Source organism: Moschus berezovskii, chromosome 22 (genome assembly GCF_049115385.1).
Source record: "Moschus berezovskii isolate FMDL1 chromosome 22, NW_MosBer_1.0, whole genome shotgun sequence".
Classification (NCBI taxonomy): Eukaryota; Metazoa; Chordata; class Mammalia; order Artiodactyla; family Moschidae; genus Moschus; species Moschus berezovskii.
Genome location: NC_142481.1, coordinates 14,459,096 through 14,474,535, shown reverse-complemented (window position 1 = coordinate 14,474,535; position 15,440 = coordinate 14,459,096). Strand labels below are relative to the sequence as shown.

The window sequence follows — 15,440 nt, the reverse complement described above, 5'->3', positions numbered from 1 at the left end:
AGTAAAACAGGGACGCCTTCACCAGCGCCTCATAACATCAGGTTCCTTGTGCCTCCTGTGCTGCTTCCTCACAGCATTTATCAGTTACAATTTCGCATGTGTCGTCTCCCCAGCTAAAGCTGTGTGAGCACAGGTCACCTGTGTCCCAGCGTTGCCCAGCACAGGACAGGCAGTTGATTAATACTTCAGCAAATGGACAGAAGGCAGATCTGAAAGAAGCACACACACCTCTTTCACCCCCCTAATTCTAGGCTTTCACGGAGACACAGAAGAAACGACTGCTGTCCTGGAAACAGCAAGTGCTGAAGCTCCTCCGGACCTTCCCACGCAAAGCTGCACTAGAGATGCAGAACTACAGGCAGCAGAAAGGGTAGGTGGGTGGCTAGGGCACAGGGACCTTCCTTTCGTAGGCCCTTGTTGATTGACAGATAGTGCTTAGAGGGGTGATTGCGTCCTGGGCTGGAAGTCCAATTGTCCTCATTCAGTAACGGAGTGGCCTTATATAAGTCACCCAGTGAGGACTTTCCCATTAGAAAATCAGGTGGTGCCTGATTTTCCATTAGAATAGAGCGCTGAGCTATCAGAATCAGTGCCCATCTCGATAGCTGGCCCCTTGCTTGTCCCTTGTTCTCCTCACCTGTGTGCAGAGGGCTCCGAAGTCACTTCTCACCCCAAATAAACAACAGAAATATCACACTTGAGAATTGAAGTCAGAACTGCTTTGAGTGGACTTGAGGAAACGTTTGGACTCTCTCCGTCTCCATCTTAAGAGTCCCCTTGGGGCAGAAGGAGGCAGAATTTCAGTGCAAGGGCTTGGACAGGGACTCCCTGCTCACGCAGGTCTATGTTCTATCCCACTGCAGGGGCTGTGGGGGTGAGGGGAAGGGGTAAACAGATGGGCCCCATGCACCTAAACTGACACCCTGCCTTTTGCTCTCTCACAGCTGGGCATTTGGCTCGAACTCACTCCCCATAGCTGGTTCTGTGGGGATGGGGGTGGCCCGGCGAACCCAGCGGCAGTTCCCAATGCCTCCCCGCGCCCTTCCGCCTGGCAGGATGGGCCTTCTGAGCCCTTCGGGCATTGGGGGCATCTCCCCTCGACATGCCCTCACCAGCCCCAGCCTTGGGGGCCAGGGCCGACAGGTGAGCAAGCTGGAAGCAAAGAGCCTGGCACTTCTGGGGTTGGGATGGTGGTGCCTGTGATGTGTGTGTCCATATGTTTGTGTCCGGGCGGGCCCAGCTTAGTGGGGAGGGGACTCCTGCCAACTCCCCCAACTCCTGGGACTGGGCCTTTGCCCTACCCACCCACTGCTCTCTCTCTTCCCATGCCCCATGCAGAACCTGTGGTTCGCCAACCCTGGAGGCAGCAACAGTATGCCCAGCCAGAGCCGCAGCTCTGTGCAGCGCACCCACTCGCTCCCAGTCCACTCGTCACCCCAGGCCATTCTCATGTTCCCTCCAGGTAAGGTGCCCACCCTTAGGACTCTGCCTCAGCACTGCCCTTAGCTGGCCTTTCTTTTCTCGTCTGGGTCTTATACACACTATCCCTTGCATATGTTTGTTCTCTTTCTCTCCCCCTCTCCCCCTCTCCTCTTACTCCTTACTCCCACCCACCCCCCGCCATCTCTGTCTCTCTCCCTCCCTGTGTCATAATCTTAGTGCTATCTGTCTGCATCTTTTTCGAGGATTGTTAAGTACTCAGTTTGAAAGGAGGGGATGAGACAGAGCGGCCAGGTTTCTGTAGAAGGGAGTCCTGCCTATCAGTCCACTAGTGTTCTTTCAGAAGCCAGGTGACCAGGCAGGAACCAACCTGTAGACTTCGGCTCTTTGAACAGGTTCTACCCTAAGGGCTGTCTTCCCTCTGCTTACAGATCAGCCTAGAGATGGGAGATCAGAAGGAGGGCAAAGTAGACAAAAGGGAGGTTAGAGATGCGCTAGCCCTGCCTTGCTCAGCAAGTCAGGGGTGACTCCCCTGTGCCAGCCCCTGTGCTGCTCGGTACTGAGGCTGCAGAAGCAGAGAAGGCTGGTCTGGAAAGGGCTGCCTCTAGAGAGAGCTTAGATTTGCTTGTGACCCCAAACTCTTTTATGTCACAAAGGATTCTTTTACGAGATTATGTGAGAGGCAGGAGACCCCATTTGTCCTGTTTATCGTAGCACAGGGCTTGGCACATGGTAGGTATCTGTAATCACTATTAAATGACTAGATGGCTGAACTGCAGGAGTGAAAAATGACACCAGTTCTTTTTACCAGTAGGCTGTGTGTCAGACAGCTTTCCTGCATTTTCAGTCAAATCCTCCCAGCTGCACATGTCAAGGCACTGATATTCCCATCTTATTAGTCATAAATCTAAGTATCAGAGAGGTCAACTTTTTTTTAAGGAGAGACAATTAGATGGTCTGACTTGGCTTGTGAGTTTATAGGGGACATCATGAGAGGTGAGGCTGGAAGGTGAAAGAGCAGGGTCTTGTGAACCCGGGTAAAAAGCTGATAGTTCCTCTAGAAGCAGTGAGGAGCCCAGAAAGGCTTTTAAGCAGTGAGTGGTGTTAGGTCTGCCCGGTACCAAGTGTGTGTATGTCTTACAGGATTTGTGTCTCTGTTTCTTGCCTCTCCTTTCCTTCTCGTCCCCCTCAGCCTCTCCTTCACGTCAGCCTCTGTCTTCGTGACTCTACCCTGCACCCCAGTCCAGTCCTTACTTGCTTCTGTTCTCCTCTCTCCCACCCAGACTGCCCGGTCCCTGGGCCTGACCTGGAGATCAATCCCACTCTGGAGTCTCTGTGTCTGAGCATGACAGAACACGCCTTGGGTGGTGAGCATTTCCTCTTTCCCTGACCCAGCTCCCACCTACCCAGCAGCGTCTCCACCTCTGAACTGAGCAACTCAGAGTCATCCTGAGGGGTCCCTAGGGGAGGCCGGACTCCAGGGAGGGCCTGACTGGGATGACAGGCTACCTGAGCACCTTTTCTTGGGCCTCCCGCCAGCTCCTGATCTTCCTCCCTTCCTCCCTTTCTTACCACAGATGGGACAGACAAAACCTCCACCATCTGACGGGACCCACAGCCCAGCGCACCCATAGGCTCCCCGGGCGGCGGGCGGGGACCAACCCCCAACGGGCTTCTCCGCGACAGTGAGAGGGTGGGCTGGCTCAGCTATACATTCTAATATTTTTCTACTCTCTCACCCTTTTAACTTTCGTTTAACATTGGCACACGCCTTGCTCACTCCCAGGCCCGTCGAGGGATCTCTGCTGAGGCCCAGGGAGGTAGGGGGCAGCCAGGATAAAGGGGGCAGGGACTGGCCAGCCTGCCTGCCCCCTCCTTCCCCCCTCACCTGGCCCTGTCCCACCCCTGCCTCCTCTAGACTGCCGACCACCTGCCCCTCCCAAGGAAAAAGTCTCTCCCAGACTCACTGACCCACTCTCTTGTGGGGCCTGCTCAGAACCATCTGACATTTGGGGAGAGATGAGTGGGGTAGATAATCTGCTCTCCTGAGTGTTATTTGAGAGGAGCTGAGGAGATAAAGGCGGGTGAGGAGAGGAGCGTGTCTGTCTGCCTGTCTCTCTCTCCCTCACCTCCTTACCCCTTCTTCTTCCCCATTCCCATCATTCCCCAAGGACAGGAGCCACCCTCCTCTCACTTCCTTTTGCCCTGTTTATCAGAGGTTCTCTGCAATTAATTTCTTAGGTCTATTTAAGATACATATTTATATAGTTCTTAACGGTTTTTCTCTCTGATCATTCCCTCTCATTTTTAGAATCCTCAGGCCTCTCTCTGAGCCAAGAAAGTGGCAGGGGGGCCTGAATTTTATGAGGGGAGAGGGCAGAGCCCCCTCCTCCACACCCCCTAGCCCTTCCCCACCCCACCCCTAGCCCTGGCTCCGCAGATGCAGAGGTCGAAGGCTGGGAGCCAGGGCAGCCAGTGAGGTCAGGAAGTCTGTTGCCTTAACGTCTCCTACCCCCACCAACATAAATTCTTCTCCACTCCCAAGTCTGGCTGCTGAAAGACTTGGGGGTAAAGAATAAGGGAAAGGGGATGGTTTTTGGTTTCCTTCCCCACCCCTATCCCCTTTTCTTTCACCCTTCCCCCACCCCATCCCCTCATTCTGTCATGACCTCACTTAAGTGGAACACTATATATCATAACCCAGAGGTTCATCCCAGCCCCAGAATCATACCAATCTCTGTTCCTACTGAGGGGTTGTGCTGGGGCCCAGTTGGAGGGAGGGGATTTGGGGGTTCAGGCTATGGGGAAGCCAGGGTCCCCTCTTCCAACCCCATCCCCTCAACCCCCCTTCACTGGGACATTCTCAAGCTTTTCACACCGAAAAGGAAAAAATGTTATTTTTAGATACATTTTATGAATAACTTTTGTTATGAATATGGCTGGTAACCATTGTGTATGTTATTAAAGATACAAAATGTTGGGAAAAAACAAAAAACCAAAAAAAAATTTAAAACCACCACCCTCCCTGCACTCACCCATTCCCCAGACCTTCTTGCCTCTGCCTTCCTGGTCTGGACCTCCTTCAACCCAGGGTGGGGGAGGAAGCCAGGGGGTGGGGTGGCCCTGGGGGCCTGCTCTAGGTCCCCACCTCCTCTCCCAGTGCCGGGCTGGGTGGGGCGTCAGGTTTATTTATGTACCTCTTGCACACTCATCAACCTATGCAAGTCCCCCATCCCGGCCCCTCCATGTTTCTGTGCCTTTGCTCATTCCCCGCCAACTCCCAGGGCTTCTCCAATCCTCCTCCTAGCCCGGGGAAGTGGGATGGACAGGGGCCACCTCGTTTTTTGGAATCAGCAGGGTGTCCCTCTTAAGAGACCCTCACCTCCTCCCAGCCAGTCCTGGCTTGTTCACTACCCATCAGGGTGAGCTGGGTCTGCCTGGCACTGGGAGGTGGTGAGGGACACCCCCCACATAATGGGAGGCAAGAGCTGCCCCCTTCCCCCCACCTGTCAGCAGAGTGTGCAGGACGCAGGCGGCCCCACTCTGATGGGCAGGATCCTGACCCACTCCTGCCCCTCCCCAGCCCCCGCCCCTCCACCATGATTTCACCCTCCCTTCTATTCCCAGCCCCACTGGCAGAATCAGCTTTGAGTAACTGTACAGTTTTTCTCACTGTTGGAGAAGACTTATTTGTTGGAGTTTCACTTGTTTAATGGTCTGGGCTTATTTTGGAAAAAAAAAAAAAAGAACAAACAAACAAAAAGGATTCTGATCTTTGTTATGCCACATTTCCTGAAAAACCTAGTAATCCTGCCTCTGTGGCCTTTGCGCCTTAAGCACCTGGGGTGGTTCAGGGGGGTTCTGCATGGGGCAGGCAGAATGAGACCATGGTTCCTGGGAGCGGGGGAAGTAAAGAGAAGCTGGCTTTATTAACGGCAAAGGTTTGGAGAAGAGGAAAACAAAGCAATAGGCTCACAAAGAGACCACTCGAAAAGTGCCTTCCTGCACAAAATAATTATCTGCGCCAGGGCTGAAGGCTCTGGGACTCAGTCACTGTCACTGTCAGCTTCACTGGAATCAGAAGCTGCAGCTTCACTGCCATCCTCCTGAGCAGAATGCTCGCTGCCACTGGGGAAGGGACTGGCGCTCCGGCTGTGGCTCCGGCTCCGCTGGCCACCCCTATCACTGCCACTGTCTGAGTCATTGTCACTGCCACGAGCCCGTCCTCTGTCCTCATCATCAGAGTCAGCGTCATCCTCCGAATCAGCATCGCTGCCGAAGATTTCCTCTTTGTCTCTGGCGGCCCGGGCCTCATCCTCACTGCTTTCATCCTCGCCGCTGCCACTCTTGTCACTCGCCTCATCCCGGTCACCCTCCTCCCGTTCACTCTCACTGCCAGAGTGCTCATCCTCGCTGCCTTCCTTCTCACTGCTGCTGCCCTTCTCTCGTTCCTCATCTGCAAGGGAGCAAGACGTCAGACCCAAGTTCCTGACCCACCCACCCAGAGTCAGAGTTTGGTCTGTCCAGCTTTACCTGAGCCCCCAGCTTCTTTCTCTTCTGTCTCCATCTCCTCCTCCTCTTCCTCCTCGGGTTCATGGTTCTCCAGCTGAGCCTTCCGTGCCTCCTGGAAGCAGGACAGTTGAGGGGAAGGAGAAGGTTCAATCTGGTTCCTGTGCCACTCCACCAACTACCACCCTCCCCATGGGAGACGGGGGTCAGTGGTGCTTGTTACCTGGGCTTCTAATTCCTTCTCATTCATGTCCCGGTGTTTGACCACAAGCAGGGCATTGGTACCCGACTGAACCCCGGCCTTGGCTCGGCGCTTACTCAGGCGAACCCTGCAGTGGTAGAATTGGGGAGAAGTACATGAGATTCAGTTAAAGACCCCTGTGGGGAATCTGGTCTAACTTGGGTTCTTACTCATCTTTACTCATTTATGCTTAGCCCAGAAAAGACCAGAATAAATACACACTGAATAAGGGAAACTAAATTTGGGGTAGGGGACAGGCAAGAAAAAAAGGAGCCCCTGGTGGCTCAGATGGTAAAGAGTCTGCCTGCAGTGCAGGAGACCCAGGGTTCCATCCCTGTGTCGGGAAGATACCCTCGAGAAGGAAATGGCAACCCACTCCAGTATTCTGGCCTGGAGAATCCCATGGACGCAGGAGCCTAGCAGGCTACATACAGTCCATGGGGTAATAAAGAATAGGACGTGACTGAGCAACTTCAGTTTCACAGGCAAGAAAAAAGCTCCAAAGGTATCAGTTTGAGTGCCCTGTACTTAATATATGCGTATATGTATGCCCTTTACATAAACACATAAATGTATAAAGTAGTAGATTTTAACGTGAATTAGATACCAACACTTAAAAAGAGAATCTGGATTTCTGGCTAATTTTAGGAAATAAGATTCTGTGACTCCACTGGGCCTCTGATTCCCACCCCAGCATAGCAGCAGTGGGTTGGAGTCCATGGCTGTGCTGGGTCAGAGTGCCCCTTGAAGGTTGCAAGGGCTCCAGGTCACCTAGACCCCAACAGCCTACTGTGCATTTTACATTTTTTGCCTGGCTTAACGGGATCAGAATTTGTGATCTCTGTTTTAAACTCAAGGTCACACTTTCCCAACCTTTATACCAAGGGTGCCAGCACAGCAGTAAACTTGTAACCATCAGGGAAGTTTTGGGGTCATGTTTTTTGAACTTGGGTATCTAGCATTTCATTTATTTAAAACATTAATTTTAATTTTACGTATTACTCCATATTTTGGCTGTGTTTACAACTTAGCAGTCCTACCCTACCCTACATGAAAGCTCCAAATACCTCCAGTGTTAGGTAGAGATTTTTCTTCTGGGTTCTTTGTTAGAACCGGCTCCAGCTTTATAGGCTTCCATTCTTACAAATGCATGTGGGAAATCCCTAGATACAAATGACCTCCAAGGTGGCTCTTCCTGTACACCCCAAGATCCTGATTCTGAAGTACAAGCCCAAGCTAATCTGAGTGAGGTAGGATTGTGTTGAGTACCTGGTCTCCAATTCATTGTAGTAAACACCATCACCCTCTCGGAAGATAAAGAAGTAGTTTTCCTCATAGCCCTTGCTAGCCTTGTTCTTCACATTCCAGTTGTACTCTCGAGCAATCTTGTAGTCATACCTAAGGATGAAGGGGACAGGGTCAGCCCCATTTCTTCCCTCTGAGGGAGAAAATGAGACACTTCTCAATACCCAAAACCTAACCCCAACCCACGTACACATCATCTGGTGCATAATCCATCTCCTCTTCCTGGTCCCGTTTTCGTTTCTTCAGTGTTTCCTCCACAGGCAGAAAGTAAGCCACAAACTGGTTCCCTTCCTCATCCATCATGCCCCTGTTTGAGGGGGAAAGAGGAGCAGTAAAGACTGAGTGAGGACAAAGACAAAAAACAGCAGGCCCAGGTGGGCAGCAGGGCCACTGACCTGATCATGGCCTGAGACATCATCTCCAATGCAGCTGCACCACTTGTGTCCTTGGGGGCGGGGTCTGAGTCAAAGATTACCTGAGCGCAAGGGTTGATCCACATCTGGGGGATGAAGGGCACTGGGGTTAGACTAGGATAGGCAGAGATGGCAGGCTGTCCCTCTGTCCCCTGCCCTGGATCTGACCTTAAAATCTGGAAAGACAGGCATGACCTCCACTGGTGTCACTCGGGGCTTGCTATAATGCTGGGAGATCTGGCAGAAACAAAAATACAGGGTAAGAAAAAGTACAAAGTGCTCTGGAGCCACACCTTTATCCCCCTTTCCCCTACCCCAGTCCTTCAATTACAGATTTCTGGGCATCCTCAAAAGTCTTCTCGATAGCTGTGATCTGGCTATCCCTGTCTTTGTATATTTCCTCCTCAGTGAATTGCTGCTTCACAGAAACCCCAATCCTGGGGAGAAAGAGAAACATTTAGAGGTAACTGGACACACATGACATCTCCACCTTTCCTCCCTACCCACCATAACTTACTTGACCTCAGGCTTCTCATTGGAAATGCCATAACGGTTGAACTCAGTGGAGATGTATTCTGTCTTCCGCATCCATGGCACCACCTTCGCGTGCTGCTGGGATCTGGAGTAGGAGAATCAGGCACCTCAGGACCCCACTGCCTTCCCATCAGCACTAGTCCTAAGTCCCCACTCAGTACCCCTCACCTCTTGGAACTGGTGGGAGCCTGAATCTCCTCTTCCAGAAGCTTCTCATCAGCTGGGTCCAGGAGTACTAGAAGAAAGCAAGGTGAGAGAAGGACTCTGAGGGAGGCCCAGAGCTGGCCCCTGCTAGCCTCAAGCAGGCCCTCCCTGTCTCCCAACACACCATTGGGGTCGATGCGGTAGGTATCAGGGTTGATGAGGTCAATGGTAACTCCCAGGTCTGGTTCAGTCAAGAGATCATGTTTGTGCTGTTTTTCCAGGGAAGTTGCTTTGTACTGAACAAACCTGGGTAGGGAAAACATGCCCATTATGGTTTTCCTGATTCCAGCCTTACCCCTCACAGCCCAGGTTCCTAGAGACTAAGTTACTCCAGGAAGGAATTCAGAATGAAATAACTTCCATGTTGGAATCAGAAGGCTAGCAGCTCGTAAGCGTAGAGAGACTCGGATACTGCTTGCTTCTTAACAGATACCTATGGAGCACCTACTATTACGGGTTAACTACCGTTCTATGCCCTGAACCGTCAGAAAAAGCAGCCCTTACCCTCAAGGAACTCATATTCTAAGGTGTTTCCCAAATCCCCACTCTTAGTCTCACCTGTTCTGGTCGAAGGGATAGGTGATGAACTTCGGGTCAAAGGGGATGTCAGGGAGGCTATTGCAGTACTTGACTCGGCAGACCACTCCAGACCTGGGAACACAGTGGCTCAAAACCTGGCCCCTACTGCCCCACCTCTGCCCCCAGCCCCGCTTGGCCCACCGGTCCTGGGGAAACACGATGGAGCTCACCTTTCAGGCAAAGTCCGGTGAGAATTGGGCCTGGTGGGTAAAAGAGAGACACTGACAAAAGATGGAAAGAACAGGATTGACAGGAGAGCGAAGGGGGCTTTTCCAAGCTTTTAAAAGGGAAGAAGAGGGTAACAAGTGATAATTCCTCTTGGTAGAGGTACCTCAAGTACTCTAACGGAGGGAGTCAAGTATGCCTCTTAGAGACCGTGTCCCTAAATGTTTTTAAATCCCTTTGGACGGACACGTCTTCAAGTACTTTAATAATAGAGTCAAACAATTGTATTTTGGGGAAAGGGGTCTCCAAACGCTTGACTAGAAACATAAAAACTCAATCCTCAACAGCTTAATTCCAGAACATGACAGGCAAGGTGTGGGGGCAGCTGGGGAACACCACATCCGGGACCCGCCCCCCTGAACGGCTGTGCGCTCTGTGATGACACGGGCAGACATGGGGGGCTGGCAAGGTTGTAGACTGACAAACCCACCTGACCCTCTCATCTCGCTGACGCCCACCCAGACCTAGAGAAAAGCGGTACAGTCAGGCGGCGGAGTGCCTACCTGTGGCCATCCTCGCGCTGGGCCTGGGTTTGGATAGTGGGCGCCATGGCGATGAGGCGAGGGCAATCCTGACAAGAGCCTCACAGAGCCACGGCAAACGGCGTGCCGACTTCGGCGGGCGCCCAATCCCAGGCAGGGCTCGGGCTGGCACCGCTCTCCTCACAGACAGGGCCGGAGTGAGGTGGGCTGGTGAGAAGAGTTCCCGGAACACTGGAGTACTACGTAGTACTCAGGTAAACGCGCAAACAACGCCAAGGACTGCCCCACAGCTCCGTCTCCACCAACTGCCGCCAAGACTCTGAGGACCGCAGGTCGCCTCAGCCCGCTAGGCCTTCTGGGAAATAGAGTCTGATTGGATCCACACCCGGATTGGCCAGCGACTGTGCAAAGGATGGAGCGAGGCGGAAAGAGCCTCTTGTAATTGGCTTATCGATATCTCATTGTAGCCGTCGGATTTGAGAGTCACGAGTTGGAGGGTGGGTACTTTCCTCTCATTGATTGTATTGTCTGGGAGGCGGAGCTAATCAGCAAACAGGGCCCAGAGACCAAGATGCTAAAAAGAAACCGGGAAGACGCACTTGTGACGCACTTCCGGTGCGCGAGGCGAAGAAGATGGCTGCATCCCAACAACAGGCTTCAGCGACTTCTACCGCCAGTGTGTCGGGTCCAGGTTCAGCTGGTGGGTCGGGCCCCCAGCAGCAGCCACAAGCACCAGCACAACTTGTGGGACCTGCCCAGAGCGGGCTTTTGCAGCAACAGCAACAGGACTTCGATCCTGTGCAGCGCTATAAGATGCTCATCCCGCAGCTGAAGGAGAGTCTACAGGTGATGGGTTGAGAGATTTGGCTCTCTGACATCCGGGGGGTGGGCGGAGGGTTTAGTCAGGGAGAGAGCAAAAGAAGCGTTAAGAAGGAAAGAGGAATGAGACTGTCTTCGTGATGCCAAAGCGAAGTTCTGTGGATTGACAGTGTAAGGTGGGATCAGAGAGAATCTTGAGTTTCAGACTGACCGGAATTCGACTTGGAGGGAATTTAAAGAAAAAACCTAGTTCTGGACGTTAAAGCTTGAGGAAAGGACTGGCCTTGACTGACCGTGACTGGTGGGTGAGGGAGGACCCTAAGGTATGTCTGGGAAGTTACTGGCAAGAGAAAGTGGGCCTCTGGAAAAATATAGATAGTAATTGCTGTAAAGGAATGGAAGTTGGAATTACTCTGCAGTGATAGGAGGAGACGTAACAACTGAAGAGGAGGCCTGAGATTGGCTGTATCTTAAGAAAGAGTGTAGATCTACCAAAAGTGTCCTCTCCTGTTTCTTCATCTCCCACACCTTTTTTTTTCCTTTCCCTCTTTAGACCTTGATGAAGGTTGCAGCCCAGAACCTGATTCAGAACACTAACATTGACAATGGACAGTGAGTACTCCCCTTTCTCCAGGGTGTCAGTATCTCCATCCTAGTTTCAAAAACGTCCCTCGTGTACCCCACCCACCCTCTTTTCTATTTTGAAGCCTACTTCTATCCCCTGGCCTTGCCCTTTTTGCCCCTTCTACTATTAACTGTCTCCTAGGTCTTGCTTTGGGTCTCCTGGGCCTATTCCTGGTTTTCTGATGGATACTTGGTTGGGTAGTCACTTAGTCCCAGAGACTGAAAATCCATTTCCCACCTTCTCCTGGACTGTAGAAAGAGCAGCGATGGACCCATTCAGCGCTTTGACAAGTGTCTGGAAGAGTTCTATGCACTTTGTGACCAGTTAGAGCTCTGCCTGGTAAGGGGCCTCCTAGCCACCAGGTGACCACAACTACCTCAGTTCCTGTGCTTCAGGAACCTTCATTCAGTCATTTGATACATGCTCACCGAGCACCTCCTGTGGCCCAGACCTGTGTGGATGCTGCACCTGATACTGGGGACAGAAAGTTGCCCAGTCCTTGCCTTACAGAGCTTCCAGTTCAGTGGGTGACAAATATATCCTCCAGCAGTGATAGCTCAGAGAGTCAGGGCTCTGACAGGAGAAGCTCAAGACATGGAAGACCATGAAGGGGGAAACTTGGGCAGAAGGCTCAGGGCTGGGATGTGGGGGTGAGGGTGGGGGCCAGGCAGAGGAGGCAAGGTTAAAATAACGGACATTTAGGGGGCTATAGACGTCCAGAGATGGCACCTGACCCCACCTAGTGTGGGTCTAGGGAGGAAGTGGCTCAGGATAGACTACCAGTAGAGAGCACATCTGAGCCAAGGCTGAAACAAAAAGGGAAGAAGGGCAGAAGTTGAGAGGAGGGCAGATGGCTCAGAGCACAGCCTTTGGAGTCAGAGGGACCACCAGTCTCTACCTCTGAACCTTGGATTCCTCCTTTGGAAAATGGATTTTGGGGAAGGACTCAGCAAGATCTTGCATTTAAAGCACTTAACATGGTACTAGACAAATGGCAAATGTTTTATCTTATAGCGTCATCATCATTTTGAACTGGATTTTGAAAGGCAGTTTGAGGAGCTTCATAGTGGTAGAAAGATGTTCCAACCAAGAGGAACAACTTCTGCTTTAAGTTTCCTTTAAGAATGTCATGAAATTCAGTCTGGCTGAGGTATGGTAGGCAATGGGGCTTGTTGGATTTTGAGTATTAGCCTGGAGGTTGCTAGGGAGCCATGGAGGGTTTCAAGCAAGGAAAAACATTGACTCATTTGTTTTTTTAGGGGTATGCCTCTGGTCGCCAAATAAGGGATGGGTTCGGGGGGCTTAGAGTGGAGGCTGGGGGCCCATGGCAGGATTCAAGAACCGCTAGGTTTCACCAGGGCGGGGTCCTGAGGAAGTAGGAAGGGCTGGTGGGAGAGATACTCAGAAGACTTTATCCCTGGGAAGTGGGACTGATGGGCTGTGGGAGGAGTCTCCAAGATGAGGCCCAGGGGTCTGGTTTGGATGGTAGGACCATCCCTGAGACAGGGACCCAGGAAAGGGAGTGGTTTGGGGGGCAGAATATAGGGGCTCTGGGATTTTAGGGGAGGTGGGCACATCAGTGCAGAGTTTGGAGCAGAGTGGTGTGTATGTGGGTGAGATACCTCCTAAAGGGCATTAGAATGAGAGAAGGAGACAGGATTCGGGAATTGCCACACTTAAGGCTTAGGTAGTTTAAGAAGCATCTAGAAGAACCAGCCAGAGAAGTAGAGGGAAAACTAGGAGGGGCAGGTGCCACCAGAGAAGCCAGTGTCAATGCCGAGCCTAGGGTTAGGAAAAGCACAATAATAGTAGTTGACATCCATCAGCTAGCACTTAAATAACTTGCCAGGACCTGTGCCTATGTCTCACACACTGCACTCACCATTCTCATTTTATGAGGTAGCTGCTGCTGCTGCTGCTAAGTCACTTCAGTTGTGTCCGACTCTGTGCGGACGGAAGCCCACCAGGCTCCCCCTTCCCTGGGATTCTCCAGGCAAGAACACTGGAGTGGGTTGCCATTTCCTTCTCCAATGTGTGAAAGTGAAAGTGAAGTCGCTCAGTCGTGTCCGACCCTCAGCCACCCCATGGACTGCAGCCTACCAGGCTCCTCCATCCATGGGATTTTCTAGGCAAGAGTACTGAAGTGACTTGCCATCTGATGAGGTAGCAGAAGTAGTTATCAAATCCATTTTCCAAAGGAGTTAACAGGCCCAGAGAGGAGAAGCCACATGCTTGAGGTCACCCAGCAAGTGAGTGGCAGGGCCAAGCTCTGATCCCAAGACCCCAGAATTCCAGAGGCTGAAAAGTCTACCCCAGGCTGGCCCTTGGGGTGGGATTGGCAGTACCCCGAGTAAGGCTAATGCTGCACCTTGCTTGCCTGTCCACAGCGCCTGGCACATGAGTGTCTGTCACAGAGCTGCGACAGTGCCAAGCACTCTCCGACATTGGTGCCCACAGCCACCAAGCCTGATGCCGTCCAGCCTGACAGCCTGCCCTACCCGCAGTACCTGGCGGTGATCAAAGCCCAGATTGCCTGTGCCAAGGACATTCATACTGCCCTGCTGGACTGTGCCAACAAGGTCACAGGCAAGACGCCTGCCCCACCTACGGGCCCTGGAGGCACCCTGTGAGCCAGCAGGGCTGGGAGTGGGGGAAGGGACAGGGAGGGAATGAAGAGTGGCTTCAAAGCAGCTTTGTCTCTGGCTTTTCTTCCTGCCTGAACATTGCGGCCGGCGCCAGCAGGGGGCAGCAGAGGCCCGCAGGGCACACGCAGGGCGGGGCCTTGCCTCTGCTGGCTGCCTTCTCATCCTTGGCTGAGGGTGGACTTTGGATTGTGCCCCTTGGTGATCTCTTCCAGGGGGTCTCCCCCTACCTAGCCTAGTTGTGGAGTCCTGACGGGGCCCCTCTCCCTCGGTCCATTCTTGATTCTGCCCCAGTTTGGGGGGTGGTCTCTGTGTCTGCTTCTTTTCCTAGCTGTTTCTCTTGGTGTCTTCTGTCATTCGATCTCCTTTTGTTCCCATCGCCCCGTCTCTGACCATCTCTTGCCCAGTGCCCGTTTGCTAACTGGGACTGTCCCCAGCTCCTAACTGGCATCCTGTGTCTATGCACAGGGCCAGAATGGAAGCCAGAACCCCAGGGTCACCTGGGGCTAGAAGGAGCTTCGTTTTCCAGGGGCCGTAGCCACACCCAGCAATCGCCAGCACCTCTCATGTCAGCTCAGCCCCCAGTCTGCTTGACCCAAAAAAGGGGAAGTGGAAGGTCTGGGCCCTGACAGCACGCCCAGTCCCAGTCGGGGAGCAACCCAGCGCCGCCCCACCCCCCCATATACCCAGGGCCTGCGTCAGCAGCACTCAAACAAGGGGTGTTATGCAATCCGTGGTGAAGCTGGCCCAGCTGAATGCCTGGGTCCCTGTATTTTTAGCCTCAAAGGAGAAGTGAAAAGGCCCTAGCAGGGATGAATCATCAGTCCTGGGGAAGAACCCAGGCACCTTGGCCCCAGCTCCGGGAAGCAGACCTTGAGGAGGAGGCTTCAGGAAGAGTGTGCCCCACCGGGCTCTCCACTTCCCCGAGAGGGAGCTTCAGGGAGCTCAGCCATGGCCGTCAGGCCTGGGCAAGTGTAGGGCGGAGCTACCAGCTCAGGCCCAGCTGGTGGGGTGTGAAAGGCCCAAGTGACTCAGCCTGGTTGGGGGACGGATGACCCCACCCAGAACCTTCTGTACCCTGGTTCCCATGGCACCGCCCAGAGGTCTGCTGTCCTGGACCCCACATCACTGCGGAACACCCGGGACCATGGAGCCCTGCAAATCACCCAGAGCCCAAGTCGCCACACTGGAGTTCTGGGAAATGGCCAGCTCTTTTGTGTGTGTGTTTGTACATCCCAGCAGTTCCTTCCCTTTCTCCCTGACCTTCCTTGAAGTGCCAGGCACACAGGGCAAGCTCCAGGCAGGGCAGCAGACCTCTCGGGCACGAGCTGAAGCTGCTGTCCACGGGGAGAATTTCTTCTGAGAGGAAGCCACAGCTCTGCCCATTTATCTGACTAGATCAGTCCCCCACCCATGTGACTC

At 53.0% G+C, this 15,440-nt stretch overlaps 3 protein-coding genes across 4 annotated transcripts in view; 2 read left to right on the top strand and 1 right to left on the bottom strand.

The window, feature by feature from the left end:
* Window positions 1–5,206, top strand: part of SAMD4B (sterile alpha motif domain containing 4B) — a 36,705-nt gene extending 31,499 nt beyond the window's left edge. For both annotated transcript variants that reach the window (XM_055412181.2, XM_055412182.2), the window contains 5 exons: window positions 252–370; window positions 945–1,143; window positions 1,339–1,462; window positions 2,724–2,807; window positions 3,018–5,206. In XM_055412181.2, the coding sequence (XP_055268156.1) occupies window positions 252–370; window positions 945–1,143; window positions 1,339–1,462; window positions 2,724–2,807; window positions 3,018–3,046 (555 nt within the window). In that variant the 3' untranslated portion in view covers window positions 3,047–5,206. The remainder of the gene's footprint in view (window positions 1–251; window positions 371–944; window positions 1,144–1,338; window positions 1,463–2,723; window positions 2,808–3,017) is intronic.
* A 144-nt stretch (window positions 5,207–5,350) lies between these two features.
* Window positions 5,351–10,282, bottom strand: PAF1 (PAF1 component of Paf1/RNA polymerase II complex). The gene is made up of 14 exons (XM_055412183.2): window positions 9,954–10,282; window positions 9,396–9,425; window positions 9,205–9,297; window positions 8,771–8,892; window positions 8,611–8,677; window positions 8,426–8,527; window positions 8,240–8,345; window positions 8,077–8,145; window positions 7,891–7,994; window positions 7,686–7,802; window positions 7,460–7,588; window positions 6,173–6,278; window positions 5,974–6,064; window positions 5,351–5,896 (listed from the first exon to the last, which is right to left on the bottom strand). Exons 1-14 carry the CDS (start codon window positions 9,998–10,000, stop codon window positions 5,487–5,489), a joined length of 1,593 nt encoding a protein of 530 aa, XP_055268158.1. The 5' UTR covers window positions 10,001–10,282; the 3' UTR covers window positions 5,351–5,486.
* A 246-nt stretch (window positions 10,283–10,528) lies between these two features.
* Window positions 10,529–14,066, top strand: MED29 (mediator complex subunit 29). The gene is made up of 4 exons (XM_055412186.2): window positions 10,529–10,778; window positions 11,305–11,363; window positions 11,631–11,715; window positions 13,764–14,066. The coding sequence occupies exons 1-4, from the start codon at window positions 10,566–10,568 to the stop codon at window positions 14,004–14,006; spliced, it is 600 nt and encodes a 199-aa protein (XP_055268161.1). The 5' UTR covers window positions 10,529–10,565; the 3' UTR covers window positions 14,007–14,066.
* Window positions 14,067–15,440: the final 1,374 nt, after the last annotated feature.

Excerpts from the sequence above, each read along its gene's own strand:
- PAF1 (XM_055412183.2), bottom strand. The coding sequence starts at position 10,000 with ATGGCGCCCACTATCCAAACCCAGGCCCAGCGCGAGGATGGCCACAG. Across the intron at positions 7,803-7,890 it reads ATGTCTCAGGCCATGATCAG|GGGCATGATGGATGAGGAAG; the intron begins GTCAGTGGCCCT and ends CCCCTCAAACAG. Across the intron at positions 7,589-7,685 it reads GATTATGCACCAGATGATGT|GTATGACTACAAGATTGCTC; the intron begins GTACGTGGGTTG and ends CTTCATCCTTAG.
- MED29 (XM_055412186.2), top strand. The coding sequence starts at position 10,566 with ATGGCTGCATCCCAACAACAGGCTTCAGCGACTTCTACCGCCAGTGTG. Across the intron at positions 11,364-11,630 it reads ACTAACATTGACAATGGACA|AAAGAGCAGCGATGGACCCA; the intron begins GTGAGTACTCCC and ends CCTGGACTGTAG. Across the intron at positions 11,716-13,763 it reads ACCAGTTAGAGCTCTGCCTG|CGCCTGGCACATGAGTGTCT; the intron begins GTAAGGGGCCTC and ends GCCTGTCCACAG.